Source organism: Chiloscyllium punctatum, chromosome 9 (genome assembly GCF_047496795.1).
Source record: "Chiloscyllium punctatum isolate Juve2018m chromosome 9, sChiPun1.3, whole genome shotgun sequence".
NCBI lineage: Eukaryota > Metazoa > Chordata > Chondrichthyes > Orectolobiformes > Hemiscylliidae > Chiloscyllium > Chiloscyllium punctatum.
This window is the reverse complement of record NC_092747.1, coordinates 37,711,635-37,729,478: the sequence shown is the minus strand read 5'-3', so window position 1 is coordinate 37,729,478 and position 17,844 is coordinate 37,711,635. Positions and strand designations below refer to the sequence as shown.

At 40.1% G+C, this 17,844-nt stretch overlaps 1 protein-coding gene across 4 annotated transcripts in view; it reads right to left on the bottom strand.

Moving 5' to 3' along the window:
* Positions 1–17,844, bottom strand: part of hsph1 (heat shock 105/110 protein 1) — a 109,967-nt gene that overhangs the window by 21,672 nt on the left and 70,451 nt on the right. For all 4 annotated transcript variants that reach the window (XM_072577258.1, XM_072577255.1, XM_072577256.1 and 1 more), the window contains 2 exons: positions 11,833–12,032; positions 3,860–3,997 (listed from right to left, as the gene is read on the bottom strand). In XM_072577258.1, the coding sequence (XP_072433359.1) occupies positions 3,860–3,997; positions 11,833–12,032 (338 nt within the window). The remainder of the gene's footprint in view (positions 1–3,859; positions 3,998–11,832; positions 12,033–17,844) is intronic.

Genomic DNA, 17,844 nt, shown 5'->3' with positions numbered 1-17,844 from the left:
CACCACTTCCTCTGGCAGCTCATTCCATACAAGGCATCACCCTCTCTGTGAAGAAGTTGCTCCTTAGTGTCCTGTTAAATCTTTCATTACTCACCTTAAACCACTACCCTTGAGTTTTGGTCTCCCCCACCTGGGGAAAAGACCTTGGTTATTGACCCTATCCATGCCCCTCATGATTTTATAAACCTCTATAAGGCCACCCTTCAGCCTCCATGCTCCGGGGAAAATAGCCCAGCATATTCAGCCTCTCCTAATGGCCAAAACCCTCCAACCCTGGCAACGTCCTTGTACATCTTTTATGAATGCTTTCAAGTTTCACAAAATCTTTCCTATAGCAGGGAGACCAAAATTGCACGTAGTATTCCAAAAGTGGCCTAATCAATGTGCTGTACAGCACACCATAACCTCCCAACTCCTATACTCAATGCACTGGCCAATAAGGCAAGCATACCAAATGGATTCTGGTTAATCCAAGATGGAGGACAGGAAAAAATTGTGGCTGTGAGAGCTCCTTCTTTTTTGAGGTATTTTCAGTGTTGAGGCTGATTCCCTCAAACTCTAGGAGCAGTAATTACTGTTTTATAAGCTGTTTTGGGATTTTGGAAAAGAAAAGATCAAACAATGGCACTTTAAAAAGGAGGAAGAGACACAAAGGTAGTGACTACATGAATCAAATGGAAAAATGAATCTGCGCAGCTGTCTGACCCAGTTGATAGCATTTCTGTCTCAAGTTATAAATTATTAATTCAAGCTACAACTGAGCACAATTTAGGCTATTGCTTTGAGGTTTGCTACATTTAATTTGCCAGTTTGCAGGTAACATGATATAACTTATGGTATAACTTTTAAGAGGGCCAGGAATTGTCTTGGTGTTTTGCCTGGCATTCATTCAATCAGGCTAATGATCAGTTATTTTGACTGCTCTTTTTGACTGGAATTTTTCTTTGACAAAATGTTGCTACATTTTTTCTGAAACAAAAACATTCATCACATTTCAAAAGTAGTAACTTGATGCATAGAATAATAACACAAAAACTATTTCCCTATTGATTTTGTTTTGGCTTTTTCAAAGAGTAATCTGGTTAGTATCCATCAGGCCATATTTACTTATTGTATGAGACCGCTATTTTTCATGTGACCTCTGGATTCTTTGCTAATCACTTTAAAGCTGTGCCTTCTGGTTATCTAATTTTCTGTCACTGGAAACAGTTTCTCTATCTTAACTATTAAAAAAAACCATATATTTCCTCTTAGCCTTCTCTACTAGAATAAGGAATAATCCAGATTTAAAGTCTACCCAACTGCAATGTCTTATTTCTAGTATCAATCTCAAACTTCTTCTGTAACCCTTCGAAAGCATTGCTGTCCTTCCTCAGCTGCAGAGAATTATAGTATACTGTTTTACACACATTTAGTGTAACTACTTGTACTTTGCACTCTGCTTTCATGCCATCGTCAAGATTCAAAATCACATCCTATACCACAAAGTTGGAACTTGATTGAGCACAGAATCAGAATTACTACAATGCAGCAGAAGACCATTCTGCGTTGCGACAATGAGTCTCTGACCATTTTAACTTCATGCCAATCTCTTTCCTTTGCCCCTAAACACTGTTAGTTGTTTTTATGTGGCTTCCTATCCATTCAATATTGATTAATCTGACAGAATCATGATAAATTATTGAAGAGAGATGCATGCTAAAGAGGATCAGAGTTGGCATGCAGCCCAGTTCGAATGCATTAGCGACTGGGAATGGGTTAGCAGATTCATCATCATCTAGGATATACTCAAACATGCCATGACGGAACAGTCACAACAATTAGGATTTCTGCTGGCAATATTTCAAAACGACCTACAGGCTGGCTGTGTTAAAGACCTTGGTGAGGTCAACAAAGATGATGTTGGAGGTATATGTTCAGTTTTCTGTTCTTGGCCTTTCTCCAAATGCATCAGCTCCTGGGTTTTGTTCTGGATGAGAGTTTTATTGCATTTGTCATTGCTAACAACTGATCATCGAAAGAGCAATTGTTGCCAATCTGTGGCAGTTTGTTCATTGCTTCTTTATTAATACATGAAGGCCAACTGAGGATGTGGTTAAAGTACTTGCTCCCATTTCTAAAATTTCTTTATTCCCCCCGTGACTAATGTTGACCCATCAGCACTGAGAACTTGTGCTGAACTTGGTAGATTGAAGCTTAAGAGATTTCACAGCATTGTAGAATTGTTTCCAATTTTAGTGGATGTATATAACTGAAGTTCCTTTGCTTTTTGATTCAGCTAAATGTCTTGCATTCCTAAGCATGCACTGGACAGTCCTAAAGATGTCTTGCTAAGCATCAATAATTTTATAGAAATGAATTTCCATCAAGGTAAACTCTGTGGAAGAAATGTTTTTGCTCCAGGTGTTTCTGGATATCTCATTATATTCATTGAGCTAATCCAGATGTTAACAAGAGGTATAAATAAATAGTGGAGAACATTATATCCCAGAAGATCACCCAGCCATCCTCAATAAAGTGGGTGTCTACTTTCAAAGGAGACAAACAACTCTATTTTCCAAGAGAAATTCCTTCATGACTGCCTGTTTGGACCTTGAGATACTTCTAAGCTTCATGCCCCCATCAGCTTGACAGACAGATAAAAGTGAAACACTAAAATCTAAGACAGTGGTCAGTTCAGTCGTCATCACAGTTTATACACGTTCTACTTTTCCCTCTGCTTACTGACAATTGGTTGATCAGGTCATCAGAAAAGATTTGCATCAAAAACACCTTGTTGCAATTAATCTTATTGTAATTAATAGCTTGTTCTTAGCATACAATTTTGGCAAGAGGAGACTATTTGTTTTGCAAATTGGGTTTTTCTGATTAACCATTTCCCATACCTGGAGGTATGCACCAAATCTTGCACTGAAGTCACCAAGAGTGATTAGTTTGTATGAATTTGGCACAGTAAAATGAAATAGTGGTGGTCATCATGGAATTTGTGTTTAAATTCATTTGAGTTGGTCTTGGTAAAGATGAAAAAGTTGAAATCAGTTACCTTTGGCACATGGAGCCTGAGCACCCTCATGAGTAATGCCACAGCAAAAAGACCAGAGAGATCCTGACTCTATGAAAGACAGGCCAGTGTCTCTTCAAACTCAAACCTTACTTCCCTTAGAAACCTAGGAGATGCTGTTATGACGATGACTTCATCCATTTTAAGTATTCCCAGCTTTTCTAGTCCCTACTTTTTATTTTTCCTCATCCAATAGTTCGGCAACACCCTTGTCCACTATAGCTTTGGAAAGGTTATCTTCTTTAGGAAACACCAATCCAAAGTAGTCATTCAGTGCCTAAGTGAAGCATTCTATCAACAGATCTTTATTTTGGTTCCTAATCAATCTCTTTAAACTGTTTTATAGCTGACATGACTATCATACCTCAAGATCCCAATTTATGTTAACCCACATGCTATGAAGTATTTTTGAATTTTAAAGACAAAGAAAAACACATACTAATATAAGCCACTTCTTAGCAGTTAGAAAGGTGATGAAAATAAAATTAGATTATGCCAAATGGCTTTGTAATACAATGCCAGACTGCATTTGGGACTATGATGTTTCGCTATTATAATCATTTTTCATTTGCATATATAAAAATATACACAAGAACCAGAATTATCCCAAATATACTGGAAATTACATGTTGACAAATTAGAAGCCATAGATCACAGATAAAAGGTGCAAATGCACGAAGAACTAAATATTATAGATAAACTAAGCTTAAACTATTTGAACCGTTAGTGAAATTAATATATGAACGCAACAGTATTCTGTAATGACATTGATGAATAAGTATAATATTGATCATTTACTTTGCAGTTTGTTTCAGCATTTCCGGCTTGATTTTCTTCTTGCTCCATTTCAGGGGAAGGAGATTGTGGCGACTCTTGATGGTCTAATTGTACTTGTGGCTGAATTTCAGTCGTACCAATGTCTATCTGAGTTTTGTTCTGAAATGAAATGAAACATGAAAAACAAAGGTGCAGAATGATCTAGACCAAACTATATATACTATGCTTATTTAATGAAGCAAATATCAGTGACATTTTGGTGTTCAATCCTGTAGCAAATATCATCTCTTAATGATACTCAACTGAATTTAGACTCAACAAAATAGACTTACAGTGCTTGTTTAAACCACCAGCATTACTTAAAACGATCATGAATTACTTTTAGGTTAGTTATTGTTTGATTCCTCTGGCTATTGTGTTGCTTCTGCAAGTGTTTATACAGTATATGGAGGAAGTTGAAAGAAGATTGACAAAGGTAATTTTTGAAGCCTCATTGGAGTTTAAATGAATGTTTCAGTAGAATCACTTCCCAAAAGTTCTATGATGACTTGACAGGGTAGATGCTGGCAAGGTGTCCTCAACCGTGGGCAAATCTAGGATTAGGGAGAACAGTTTAAAAATAAAAGGGTCTTCCATTTAAAACAGAGAACAGGAGGAACTTCTTTTCTCAGTACTGATAGTCTTAATTCTCTTCCACAAAGATTTGGAGGCTGAAAATAAAAATCAGATGTATTCAATAATGAGTTGGACAGGTTTTTAATCAAGAATTAAAGGTTATAGGGGACAGGTAGGTAAAGTGGAGTTAAGAGCAGAGCCAGTAAAAATCTTACTGAATGGAACAGCCCTGAAGTGCCAAATGGCCTTCTCTGGTATTTATTGCAGACAATCTTCCTTGTGGACTATGGCATGACTTGGAGAATGAAATGATTAGAAGCCATGCTGGGCAGAACAGGCTACTATGAGGACGAGGAGGAGGAGGAGGAGGAGGAGGAGGAGGAGCAAGTTACCAACAGAAGACCAAAACCAAAGTGCTCAGGGAGTGACTTGTTACTTAAACCACAGCAAATACAATATTTGAGTTCAGTAGAGATCGGTATAGATGTCATACGTTCTCACTGAAATGAAACACCTTAGAAATTCTTTTATTTACCTAACATGCATGGATAAGATAAATAGACAAGGTATTTTCCCTGAGGTGGTGAGTCCAGAAGTAGAGGGCATAAGTTTAGGGTGAGAGGGGAAAGATGTAGAAGAGACCTAAGGGGCAACTTTTTTCACGCAGACGGTGGTATATGCATGGAATGAGCTGCCAGTGGAAGTTGTGGAGGCTAGTACGATTGCAACATTTGAAAGGCATCTGATGGGTATATGAATAGGATGGGTTTGGAAGGATATGGCCAGGTACCAGTGAGTGGGACTAAATTAGGTTGGGATATTTGGTCGGCATTGATGAGTTGGACATTTTCTTGCTGTATATCTCTACGAAGCTATGTCCTTTGCTCTAGTACTCTCCCTCAATATAGCTCCAGTAGTTATAGCATGGTGAGTGAAAGACTACTGACTTTCAGTGTGGGAAATTACAGGTAGCCTTAATGAGGATTCTTGAGTAGCTTTGGCCTAGAAGGCACACTTTGGGGACTGCTGTAACTCAGAATGAAAGGCAAAAATCTGGGCTGCATAGCTTCTTCAACTTGTGCAAAAATGAGATTTAAACCAATGTTCACAAAGCATTAGCTAGTACTAGTCTAGTGACAATCCCACAACTCCACTGGTCGGTCCAGGATGGCAAGACAAATGTTTACAAAAATTATTCGAAAATGAAACAGCTTTAGTTTTGAGACACAGTTCTACATCCAAAGTTTTCTTCCAAAATGTGTAATAACCAAAGGCTTAATTTTTGGTGATATGATACACACTCTAGCTGACCTTTGCAGGCAGCAGCAGTTATTTTGAAGTTACACATGAACAAAAAGCTGTTTAAACTAAAAGATAATTACAATCTTCATAACTAACAACTAAATATGTGGGACAATATTAATCATTTGAATGTGATATTACATCTATTCTAAACAGATATTAAAGAACTTTGGTGGTGCCTCGTTATCTGAATAGAGATCTATAGAGTCAGTAAGCTAACAGGGAAAAGCTATAATGACAAGTATGGACTAAATCTTACAATTCTTTTTGGTCAAGTGTAGGTTGGTAAGTTGCATCGCTTTTTTGGGGGGAATTTTCACTGAGACCCAGTGGGTTTCTCACCTTCTCTAACCAAACTTGTACCATGAATTACCAACCATGCCCCATCAGCATCTCTCACATCAACTTCTACCTCATCTTAACATACACCATTCACAGATCAACTCACCACTATAAGGGTATCTGCCAAAAGGCCAACATCTCTTTCGCTCCAGCCATCTTTAAAAGCTCATTGTGCACCCAAACTAGCACACTCAGTTCGAAGGTGCACTTTTCTGACAATTGCAGACATGGCAGATGGGGGAAATTATTGCTTCACTTCGTGGGCATGGGAGTTGGATGAGGTGGTGCAAACGCTGAACTCTTTTCCAAGGATCAATAGTGGAAACCACAACACCAGATTATGTCACACTGGGCCAAGGTTACCACAGGTTAGAACAGAATCGGCTGTCTGTAGAATGAACTGCAATGTAGGAAGAACATCAATATCCTTTTCGAACTCCACATGCTAAATGCCACCTCACCTCTATCTCTGTCATTGCATCCATCTCCCACCAAGGTAAACGCTCCACCCCTCTCACTACGGCTTGCAACATGTTCCCTCACTTGCTCTCAGCCAGCCCAATCTCAATACCGCCCGACACCACCACCCCTGTATGCCCTCTGACTAGGCCTGTTCACTTCCTTGGGCAACCTCTCACCTGCACTAAAAGTGACAGCTATGCCACCCAATGAGATCTCCCATAATACTTGGTGGTACTGTGGCTGAGGAAGTAAAGCATAAAAAGGCAATGCAAGGCAGTCATACAGTGAGCATCTAAGTAAGATCAGAACTATTGATTGCTTTAAGAAGAAGTGAATATACTCAAGATGCAGCATGATCCAGTCCATGAGCTGGGTGCGTGTTCTTGAGTGCAAGGTATCCTTGCTGCAGTTCTACTATGATAATTGTCGATGCAACATTGAAGTACAGAAGTGTCATGTAAGTGGATTGCAGATGGGCCATGAGGGCTCTTAGAGACTGGAACATATCAGATGCCAATGTGTTTGGACATAGGATACAGTGGCTGGTGCCCATGGAGCATGCCTAAGATGTTGATGCCATTGTCCATGGAGGTCCTTTAGAACAATGAGGTGAATTCACTAGTGCTGCATCCATGCTGAGATTTCTCGGTATCTAGCTTGATTGGTGCATTCAGTATGATAGTAAGCTGAACATTAATGAGGCAAGTTGGGCCATTAAGGTATTTAACAGACTATAATACCCTTAATTGCAACTTACTGTTCCCGAGTGAGAAACTTGCCAGGTTGCTCACTGAAATCATTAAAGAGGGTGAGAGACGATCCCAACATTGAGACAGACCTCACCAGATATCTCATTTGATTCTGCCACAAATCTCACCCCGGCTTACATTGCTCAGATCGCTATAAGATTCCACCCTGAGTTCTTGTCAATAATTGACATCTTAGTGAACCCATCGCTAAATAATAGAAAGTGATATCATCTAGAAAATCATCACCCTTAATGAAACAAATCATTTATTGGATATTGGGTCATCAATTTAAGACTGATCATGTGCTGTGCATGCATGAGAAAACCAACTAGGGGTCAAGATGGTTATTGATCATACTGCTGGCTAGTGGTGAGCATGGGCTAGTAAGTCATGACTTTTTAGCAGTGAGGTGTGAAGCAAAACAACAGGAGAACTTCCACCAAAACAACTTACCAGGATTCATTAACCCAGTCAGCCAAAAGATGCAAGTAGGAGTCCCTATGTGGACTGACTGATCCACTACCTTTGAGTATTCTTATTTTGTACTTGATGTGATAAACCTGATAATTTTTAAAGAGACTTGTGAAAGCATAGCCATACCTAGACCATTCTTGTAGATAGCCAGCAGTAGAGACCTTCATATTCACTCACTCTACAGTTTATAATTTTAGGATTCTGGATTAGTGGTGCTGGAAGTGCACAGCAGTTCAGGCAGCATCCAAGTAGCTTCGAAATTGATGTTTCGGGCAAAAGCTCTTCATCAGGAATAAAGGCAGTGAGCCTGAAGCGTGGAGAGATAAGCTAGATGGGGGTGGGGGTGGGGAGAAAGTAGCATAGAGTACAATAGGTGAGTGGGGGAGGGGATGAAGGTGATAGGTCAGGGAGGAGAGGGTGGTGTGGAAAGGCGGAAAAGGAGATATGCAGGTAGGACAAGTCCGGACAAGTCATGGGGACAGTGCTGAGCTGGAAGTTTGGAACTAGGGTGAGGTGGGGGAAGGGGAAATGAGAAAACTGTTGGAAGTCCACATTGATGCCCTGGAGTTGAAGTGTTCCGAGGCGGAAGATGAGGCATTCTACCTCCAGGCATCTGGTGGTGAGGGAGCGGCGGTGAAGGAGGCCCAGGACCTCCATGTCCTTGGTAGAGTGGGAGGGGGAGTTGAAATGTTGGGCCACGGGGCGGTTTGGTTGATTGGTGCGGGTGTCCCGGAGATGTTCCCTAAAGCGCTCTGCTAGGAGGCACCCAGTCTCCTCAATGTAGAGGAGACCGCATCGGGAGCAACGGATACAATAAATGTTATTAGTGGATGTGCAAGTAAAATTTAGATGGATGTGGAAGGCTCCTTTAGGGCCTTGGATAGAGGTGAGGGAGGAGGTGTGGGCACAGGTTTTACAGTTCCTGCGGTGGCAGGGGAAAGTGCCAGGATTGGAGGGTGGGTTGTAGGCAGGGGAGGGTGGGTTGTAGGCTGGGGGGGGGGGGGGGGGGGGGGGGGGGGGAGGTGGACCTGACCAGGTAGTCTGGGGTGTGTTTGGAGGTGGCGGAAATGTTGGCGGATGATGTGGTCAAATTAAACATTCTGGAACTTTTAGCCCGCAACTGGTTTACGATCCATATAACTAGGATCACAAATAATTTATGGGGAAATGGCAGTATTGTGATAATGTCATTTAAGCACTCAGAGGCTCAGACCAAAACCCTGAGGTCATGGGTTCAAGGTCTGCCATTATAGCTGGTGAAACAAACTCAAATTCATGTATAAATTTAAATGACTAATAAAAATCTGGAATTGAGAGCTGGTTTCAGTTGTGCTGCTAAAAAAAAACAAATTTTCATCACTGGTTCACTGTTGAATCATCACTGGTTCACTAATTTTCTTAGGGAAGGCAATCTGTGAATTGTAACTGGTTTACCTACATGTGAGTCTAGATCTACATCAACTAGGAGATGGTGAGGACTGCAGATGCTGGAGAGTCAGATTCGATAAAGTGTGGCACTGAAAATAGCACAGCAGGTCAGGCAGCATCCGAGGAGCAAGACAGTTGACATTTTGGGCATAACCCTTCATCCTTCCAACCCCACACTTCATTGACTCTAGATCTATGGCAATGCAGTAGTCACTTCACTCTTGCCCTCTCAGTTTAGTAAACCACTCAAGTTTACTAAATGACAAAAACGAACAAAACTAGACAGACCACATGACATCAAGACATTGGAAACTACAACAGCACAACCAGCCCTGTTAACCTTACAAACTCTTCCTTATTAACACTGGAAGAGCTGTTTCATAGACTAGCCATGCAACAGCCTAATAAAGTAATGCTCACTAAACTATTCCTTATAGGTAATGTCTCAGATATTACCATCACCATAAGTATTTCCTGTCCCAACTGCACGACAGACCATCAGAGATGGCAGCACAATAGTATACAGTCAGGATGAAATTGCCTAGGCTCCTACATATCTCACGACATCAAGCCACAGATGGATAAGAAAACCTCCTGCTAACTAAAATACACGGAGGAGGCAAAGTGCACGGAAAAGGCACACAATGTACTCTAAGTGTGATATTTCAATGTTCATTACTGCAAGTGGCTCATTAACACCTCTACTGACGGAGGCCTGCAGAGATTTCTGTCACACTGGATATTCAGCAGGTGGTGAGGGGACTATTAAGAGGAAAAACATGTCATTACATAAAGGAATCTGTCCACAAGTGTGTGGTCAGGGGTGACAATAGTCTTGTGAAGATAAAGTCCTGTCTTCACACAAAAGGATACTATGCATCATGTGAGGTAATATGATGCAAAATATGGTAGGTTCAGAACAGTGACAAAAGCAAAACTGGGGTGAGGTATTATGAGCTATTAACAACAGAATTGTTTTCAACAGCCATCTGTAACTTCAGCTCCTGGCATATCCCTACTCTATCATTACCATCAATCCAAAGAATCAACACTCATTCAAGGTAAAGAGGACAGCATGCCAGGAAGAGCACCATATTTCAAAAGGAGAAGTGTTAACCTGATGAAACTACTATACTGGGACACTTGCAAATCAAACATCAGAAACAGCCTGCACCTAACAGACCAGCTCAAAACTTCACAGTCCTGCTACATCCAGTCGTACAGAGGAACAATTAAACAGATAACTGGAAGTTATAGTTCTTCAAATATTCACACATTCAAAGATGGAGGAAATAGAACATCAGCAGAAAGGAGAAGACTCCAGTATTTGCAATTATTTTCAGCAGGAGTGCTGAGTAGAAAGTCTATCTCAGCCCTTCTCAAAGTCTCCAATATCACAGATGCCAATCTTCAAACAGATTGAATAATTCCACTTGCTAATCAAGAAATAGCAGAAGGCACTAATGGAACAAAGGCTGCAGGCCTTGTCAACTCCCTGGCAATGGTACTGAAGACTTGTGTTTCAGAGCTATCTGAGCACATAGGCAAGATTAGATTAGATTACTTACAGCGCGGAAACAGGCCCTTCGGCCCAACAAGTCCACACCGACCCGCCGAAGTGCAACCCACCCATTCCCCTACATTTACCCCTTTACCTAACACGATGGGCAATTTAACATGGCCAATTCACCTGACCTGCACATCTTTGTGACGGTGGGAGGAAACCGGAGCACCCGGAGGAAACCCACGCAGACACGGGGAGAACATGCAAATTCCACACAGTCAGTCGCCTGAGTCGGGAATTGAACCCGGGTCTCTGGCGCTGTGAGGCAGCAGTGCTAACCACTGTGCCACCGTGCCGCCCACAAGATGTTCAAGCTGTCTAAATACTTAGACTAAAAGAACAGGTCAGACATTGGAATTTCATGAATAGTTCAAGCCTATCTATGCAGAGTCTCTCTAGCAATTATAAAGCATAAATCAGAATTGTGAGAATTGACCCCGCTTGCCTGGATAAGCAGAGCTCCAAAAGCACTCGAAACTACAGTCCACTTAATTGGCATCCGGTCAAACAGCTTAAATCTAATCATTCCCTCTGTCACTGATGCACAGTGGCAGCAGTGTGCAGCTTATATGTGAAATACTGCAGCATGCTGAAAGTTTCCCTCCAAGTTACACGTCATGATTTGAAGCAATATTGCTGTGTCTTCACTGTTGCTGGGCCAGAATCTGGGAACTCTTTTCTTAATAGCACAGTGTGTGCACCAGCAGCGGATCAAATATAGCAGTTCAAAAAAGTAGGTTACCTTGATGTTCTAAAGTGCAATTAGGAATGGGCAGAAAAATCAATCATATATTAATAAAACGTTTGTAAAAACTGATTGTTTCATCTGTATAGTAAGGGATCTCGTAACAGCAGTTGCAAAACTACTCCAAAAATAAGAAACGTATGAAAATAGGAAATCAACAAACATTCTACCTTAATTTTAGATTTCAGGACACACAAGTATTCAGCATTATCTACAAACCACATTATTCCAATAATGTTTGATAAAATACCTACTATAATTAATTACTTGTTCAGAATATTTAATACTCGTGGCATTATTCCAAAGGACCTACCCCAATGTTTTCAACTGTGTCAGGTGTATAAGGACCTAACTCTGTTTCCATAGCAGCCTCATTCTCTTCAACTTTTACCTTCTCAGTCATAGATGCTGTTGAAAGACTGAAGATGCCATGTATGTTGACACAGATGTTTACCTTCACTTTGGACTTTTCACCATTTGTTTGTGGTAGAACATCCCAGATGATAAACTGCCCTACAACCAAAATAGTGGTTTAAAAATTAAATAGGAAAAGATATAAGACAAGCATGGAAAGTTCTGTACATCCACAAGATCCGCATCAATTGTGAAAACCTTTTAAAGCACCTTTAGGTAAAATTTCTGCACTGGTGCAACTGGAGAAAAGAAAGTACATCACCACACCCTTATCTCTATATATATATATATATATATATATATATATAACTGTACCATTTGCTCATCAATTTTTAAAAAAACAAAATATTGCTTATAAAATCTATTTCTTGAAAAGAATGTTAACTGGTTACAGTTTGATTAATGCATTTTTAAAAAGTGCATAACAACAAAGTCAAACCAACATCAATGCGTCAATCAAGTAACAACTGCCAAAAATGACAGTGGTAAGAAATGATGTGGGTGGAGAAGATCATGAACTGGAATCAGTAAGGGTCAGAAAATGCTGATGGATGTTTTCTACTAACAGAACAAGGAGGCAAAGCAAGACATTCCACTTCTCAAGTCTACTCCACTATTTTGATTTGCTTTTATTTACTGTAGTCACATGTACCTTAAGTACAGTGAAAAGCTTTGTTTTGTAAGCAGTACAGAGAGATTATCGCAAGCAAAGAAATACAGTTCACAGTGCTTAGACAAAGTGAGGCATACAGGTTACACTGCCCAGAAGGTGCGCAAAGCAAGATCAGCATTATTTGGAGTTACAGTGTCCACTCATTAGTCTAATAATGGCAGGGAAAAAAGCTTTCTTAACCCTGTTAGTTTGTGTGTTCAAGCTTCTGTATCTTCCACCTGACATAAGAGGTGGCAAGAGAGCATTACTGGGATGGGAGGGGTTTTTAAAAATCTTGGCAGTTTTTCTGCAGCAAAGTGAAGTGTAAATGGATAGAAGGGTGGCTTCCAAGATGATCTGGGCTGTGGACACAACATTCTACAGTTTCTTACGGTCATAAGCAGAGCAGTTGCCAGTTGAGGCCGTTATGCCCCCACAAAATATACTTTCTATAGTGCATCTGTAAACGTTGGTGAGGGGCCTTATGGACATGCCAAATTTCCTAAGATGCTTGAGGAAGAAGGGGCTGTTGTTATGCCCTTTTGACCGTAGCATCTACATGGGAAGTCCAAGACAGATTGATGGTTCTCATAACTCCTAGGAACTTGACGCTCTCAACCCCCATTGCATTGATATAGATGGGGGGTGCATTCTCCTCCTTTCTTCATGAAGTCAATGATCAGTTCTTTTAATAAGTCATGGATGATCCGATTGTAACCTCAAACCTGCTTTCCCTTCTTCCCGACAACATTATATCCCCTTTCTTACCAATAATGTACGCACCCCTGCTACAAAGATTCTATAGCAAATGCCTTTTCAGGAACAGCATTCCAAGGACTCACAACACTCTAAAGAAAAATTTGCCTCATCTCTGTTTTAAATTGGTTATACTTACTTTTAAAATAGTGACCCTCAGTTTTAGATTTTCCCATTCCAGAAACTATTCTCTCCACATCTACACTGTGAAGGCCCCTCAGGATCTTTTTTTTTTTAAAATCAATCACTTTTTATTTTTCTACACTCCAGCAGACAAATCCAGCTTTTCTAAAATTCCTCAAAACATTCTGCCCATTCCTGAACTCCTTCCTTAAACAAGATGATCATCTTCTATTGTTGCCAATATGAAACATTTTACAGCATGTACTTTTACTTACCATAATAATCTTTTACGCAGCAATTTATCAAATGTCTTCTTGAAATCTAAATGGTTCCCCTTCGCCCACAGCGCACATTATTTTGCACCCTTACCCCAGAGCCAGAAGTCTCACCTACTTCAGAGCTATGGTACAACATATCTGAATAGGTTTGATAAAAAAAATCTACAACTTCCTGAAGAATACCTTTTAACATTTTCAAAATGACAGATGTTATGGTAACTGCACTGCAATTTCCTGCTGTCTTTTTGAATAAACAGATTTACACTTATTATCTTAAATCTAATGGGATTTTGACTAAAAAAATGTTATACCACTGGTCAGAGTATTAAGCAAGAAATAATTCAAACTGTTAACAAAGGAATGCTATAATGGTGGTGGGTCTTTATTCATGCTATAAACTGAGGAATCAAACTGGCATGGTAGTCTAGAAGGTGAGTTGATAGAATTGCTTTGTAATAGTTTCCCAGAACAAATATCCTATGGAACTAACTATAGACAAAGCTATTTTAGATCTAGTATTGTGCTAAAGGCAGGGTTAATTATCAATTTCACAGTATAAGATCATCTGGAAAAACCAAGCAACAATAATACAATGCAATTCTAGATTAAGCTTGAAAGAGACATACTTGAGACAAATAAGCAATCATAACAAATGAGCTGAGGCAAAAACCAGCTAAAATTTGATTAGGTAAATAGACTAAGAGGTTTGTCTTTAAATACGCAGCAGGAATTACTTAAAATAAATAAAGTTTTCAACAAAATTGCATTTCATTAAAAACAAAACCAAGAAAGTAAGTTCCAACTGTGACATTTACATTGAAAAAAAGACTTGTAATGGTGTGAAAAATAACAGTAATTTGAAGGTTTGGGAGAGAGTTTTAGAACTTTTTGAGCAAAGGGTGAACAAAAAGTTAATTAAAATAGATTTTAAAAAATTGAAAGGTAGTGAATTTACCAGGAATACAATTATATAAGGAGGCAGAGACAGAATAGATTAACAGTCAGTGAGAAAATGGCATAGATTTTCAATAGATATTCTGTATCTGTCTTTATAAGAATGCAGGACCTAGGTCACAATGGACGTGTCAGCACTCTACAACCAACACTATACACACCAGATATATTGAAGACATTTCTTCCTCTGGATCCATGGCGTGGAGTCACTGAAACAACGACACAGTGATATCAACAAGTTTCATCCCACCATCAGACTTACGATGGACTACACTTTAGTATCTGTCACATTCGTGGACACATGCGTCTCCATCAAGGATGAGCACCTCAGCACCTCACTGTACTGCAAACCCATAGATAACCTCATGATGTTACATCTCTCTAGCTTTAATATGTTTCAGCCCGAAACATATTAAAACAGCCATCCACTATGGACAAGCCTTTCGCATACACTGGATCTGTTAAGATGAGGAGGAATGTGACAGACCCTTGAAAGAGCTCAAGGATGCCCTCAAAAGAATAGGGTAGGATGCTCAACTCATGGACTGCCAGTTTTGACGTGCTACAGTGAGAAACCGTAATGATCGCCTCAGGAGACAGACACAGGCTGCAACAGATAGAGTACCCTTCATTGTCCAGTACTTCCCAGGAACCAAACGCCTACGCCATGTTCTTCACAGTCTTCAACACATTATCAATGAGGATGAGCACCTCACCGAGACCCTCCTTACGCCTCCACTCCTCGCCTTGAAACCACCAAACCTGAAACAGATCATTGTGCACAGCAAACTGCCTAGCCTTCAAGACGACAACTCTGTACAACCCTGTTGTGGCAGCTGCAAGATGTGTCAAAGTATCGACATGATAACACCATTGCACGTGGCGACATCTCCCACTACTATGTACGTACAGAGTACTCATGTGACTCGGCAAGGATGCTCTGAGGCATAGTACATTGGCGAGACTGAGCAGATGCTACGACAATGGATGAATGGACACTGCGCAATAGCCACCAAGCAAAACTGTTCCCTCCCAGTCAGGGAATACTTCAGCTGTTCAGACATTTGGCCTTGGACCTTCAGGTGACTATCCTCCATGGTAGACTTCAAGACAAGCAACAACGCAGAGTGGCTGAGCAGAAGCTGATAGCAAAGTTCAGTACTCATGGGAATGGCTTCAACCAGGACCTTCGGTTCATGTCACACTACAGGTGACCCCATTGCACAGTACAGTGTCACACACACACACACACTCCTACATACTCACACTCCTACACAAGCTCTCTCTTTCTCACTCATATGCACACAGAGACACCCCCCGCACTCACACCCATACACACACCCTCTCACAGACACATACCCCATCACACTCACACTTAACCAAGCTTACACGCATACATGAACACACACAGTCTATCATGTGCACTCACACCCACGTGCCCACACTCACATGCACTCTCACTGTCTCTCCTACACGCACATTGAAGTTGATGGGGTGAATTTGTTTTTGCAGAATTACGTTTTATTTTGCTCAAAAACTGCATGAATCCATAGAGAATTCTGTGAAACTATGCAGAGGATTTGTCAGTTTGACTAAACATTGGGACACAGACTTCACATCTATTGTTAGAAAAGCAGAACTATCTTGAGAATGTAATTGAAAAGTTCTGGGATTTACATATCAAAGAACAGAAACCAGCATATCCAATTCTAAAAGATAAAAGATTTAATCTAAAATTGTTTAATGCATCACACCACTGTGACATGGACTCCTTTGGCTATAAATTCTGTGATCATGATCTTACCCTCAACAACCATATGATGAAGGAGTGGCGCTTTGAAAGCTAGTGCTTCCAAATAAACCTGTTGGATTTCAACCTGGTGTTGTGATTTTTACCTTTGTCTACTCCAGTCCAACACCAGCACCTCAAGTCAGTACTTAAGATCAGCAGAGAAAGAAGTATTGGGGAAACCTAAAGTATTAAAATCCAAAAAAGGTCAAGCTTTGATGTGCGATATCCTGGAAATCTAAAGGAACATGTTGTGATAAGTGTCACTACCACTGTGTTACAGGGAAGAAATTGACATCTTATGGTCAGATTTTCAGGAGCTAGGAAGGTAATTAGAATGTAGGATCTCAAAAAAGGTAGTAACCTCCAGATTACTCCCACTTTCATGTCTCAATGAGATTAGCAATAGGAAGATAGGTTGGATCAATTTTGCGGTTTGAGGCATGGTGCAGGAGAGAGCATGTCATATTTAGGGGTATCATGATCACTTTTGGTACAGAGATAAATATTCAAAAGTAACAAGTTTCACTTCCACAGGACAGTGACCAAAATCCTTGTGGGAGCTTCACTAGTCTGGTCAGGGAGGAGTTAAATTAAGTACAAGAGAAATAAAGTACAAAGATAGCGAGTGAGTGTATCAAGTAAGGAAGTAGAACCATATCAAATCGGAATAGATTAAGAAGGTCTGTGAAGAACACAAAGATGTTGATATTACATGTAGGCAAATGCACAAAGTATCAATAATAAAATGATGTTCTAAAAGCCCCAAGGACTGAATAATTAATATTCAAATTTACAACACGTTCAGGAAGGACAGTAAAATGTATTGTGGCTCTGAAACGAGAGAATGCCCTTTTGAGGAGAGTGACAAAATCTATTTGATGACGGTTGAAGACCAAGCTATGATTATGCTACTAGGAACCTATAAATAGTAGTTCCAAATTTGCAATGAAATCACAGAAGTACAAAATCCATAAACTAGCAATTTTAGGGAAAGTTCGAATACAGGTTGTACCTCCCTAATACAACAGCTTTGGAACTGGTCTTTGCTGGACTATGGAAAGTCACAATCAGATCAAAACAATCAGAAATCAAATGCAAGTTACTCAGTTTAGAGCCACAGCCAATTTTAGAAGTTCAATGAAAAATATTAAGTATACTTTTACGAAGGGCTGGTGAGACAACATCCAACATAATTGGCACAGACACTATCATTCCACAACTAAATAATGACCGCACCTTCACTTGTATCGATCTTAATGGATGAATGATTTTCTAATTGTCACCCAAAACAGGAGTCAGGACACCCAAACTGCACAAAGTGCAACAAAAAATACAATGAATGAAGATTGATACCCA